The 1,749-nt window shown below is 52.2% G+C and overlaps 1 protein-coding gene across 1 annotated transcript in view; it reads left to right on the top strand.

Annotated features, from left to right (window-relative positions):
• The window catches only part of Arx (aristaless related homeobox), a gene marked incomplete in the record, with an annotated part of 12,106 nt that extends 11,076 nt beyond the window's left edge, over window positions 1-1,030 (top strand). Inside the window, 1 exon segment of the mRNA XM_013506289.1 lies at window positions 1-1,030. Within this exon segment, the coding sequence (XP_013361743.1) occupies window positions 1-142 (142 nt within the window).
• Window positions 1,031-1,749: the final 719 nt, after the last annotated feature.

Raw genomic sequence — 1,749 nt, 5'->3', positions numbered from 1 at the left:
GCTGGCGGACCCGGCCACGGCGGCCGCGGACAGACGCGCCTCCAGCATAGCCGCGCTGAGGCTCAAGGCCAAGGAGCACGCCGCGCAGCTCACGCAGCTCAACATCCTGCCGGGCACCAGCACGGGCAAGGAGGTGTGCTAAAGGCTGCCCTCCACCCGCGCGCCCCGAAAGGTCACCTCAGCACCACTCAAGACCAAATGGAAACAGAGGACCAGCACACTCCTGAGACGGCACTGAGAGAGCGCAGCCGCCTTCGCAGCAGCCCGCACGCGGGCGAGGCAGCCCTCGGCGCTAACGGACGTGGCACCTCCTCGGCTGGCTGTCCCCCCCCCGCCCCCCTCCCTGTCCCCGCCACTGCCAACCTCGCTCCAACTCGAACGTCCACTTTCTCCCATTCTTACTTCGCTGAAAATACCGGGGAGGTTTTCTCCCCAAGACGCCTGGTTATTTGCTTTTTTTTTTTTAAATAGCATTTTGGCGCTCCAATTTGATCTCCCCAGCGCGGCCCGGCGTGGAGCCTGGGCCAGGGAAGTGAATGCGAGTCTGTAAGATAGCTAACAGTGCACTTAAAGGAAAGGGGCGTCTTGTTCTTGTTCTCTTCTTTATCATACACCAACCAAGGTTTTTATATCAAACCAAAGGGAAATACTCTGCTAGAATATGGACTGTTGAAGTCACCAAACTGTGATTATTGATCCTGTACATACCATTGTTATTAAAAAAAAAAAAAAAGAACAGAGCTTTGTATATTTGAAATGTTATAACGCAATTGCACTCAGCGTGGTATGGTAAAAGTTTGTCCTCCTGTAGATTCTTACTGTGTTGTAGATACGGTAGGGTTCCTAGACAAATATTTATGTACTCAAGCCCTTTATTTAACTTATTAACTGTAGAGGCTTCCGAAACCTTCAAGATAAAGGCAATGGTACAGTACTTTTGTGTAATGTGTAACTGTTATCACTTTTCCTTGCTATCTAGTGGAGAAGTGTCACGCTCAAAATAAAAAAAAAAATTATATGTTTAACAATAGGAAGTGTGAATGCTCTCTGTAGGCGCCGAGAGGACCTTAGAAGGGCCCCCCACAGGGGCCAGGGATGGGCTAGGCCCCCCGCACCTCCTGGGTCGGTCTGCACATGCATTTTACTCGGTGAGGCCCCTGGCTGGAATCGGATCCTTTCAGGGACCAGGTTTCCTACGAAGGTTAAGGACGCCACAGCGGTGCTTTCCAAGTGCACCTGAACTCCCCCGGGTCCTGTCGCAGTGGGAGCTGAGGGGCCTGGGCCTTGGAGGTGGGGTGTATTCTAGGGTAGGTGGGTGTATAATAGGCGTTGCTGACGCTGCAGTCAAACGTTTGAAGCGAGCGGGAGTTTTAGCTGGGAAGGAAGCTGTTCGTGGAAAGTGCCACGTAGCAACGAAGTGCGCAGTCCGAGATGACAGGTAATGGCTAGAACTAGAAGTCGCAGCGCTGCTTCCGAGGGGGCGGGCTCCGCGGTACACGCTGGGAGGAGGGAGAAAGGGAGAGAGGGAAGGAGGGAGGGGGCCGAGAACAGAGAGAGAGAGAGAGAGAGAGAGAGAGAGAGAGAGAGAGAGAGAGAGAGAGAGAGAGAAACGCGCAGAAACAGTGATGGAAAGGCAGCGAGGGGTATCCAAGTGGCAGATCTTAACTCGACAAATGTCATTACATCACTTATCCAAGCATCGGGAAATGTATACATTTAAAAAAAAAAATCTAAACAACTCAGGTTTCT

The sequence above is a fragment of the Chinchilla lanigera genome, unplaced genomic scaffold (genome assembly GCF_000276665.1).
Source record: "Chinchilla lanigera isolate Chin_1 unplaced genomic scaffold, ChiLan1.0 scaffold00108, whole genome shotgun sequence".
In the NCBI taxonomy this organism is placed as follows: Eukaryota; Metazoa; Chordata; class Mammalia; order Rodentia; family Chinchillidae; genus Chinchilla; species Chinchilla lanigera.
This window is presented reverse-complemented; position numbering and strand designations above follow the sequence as displayed.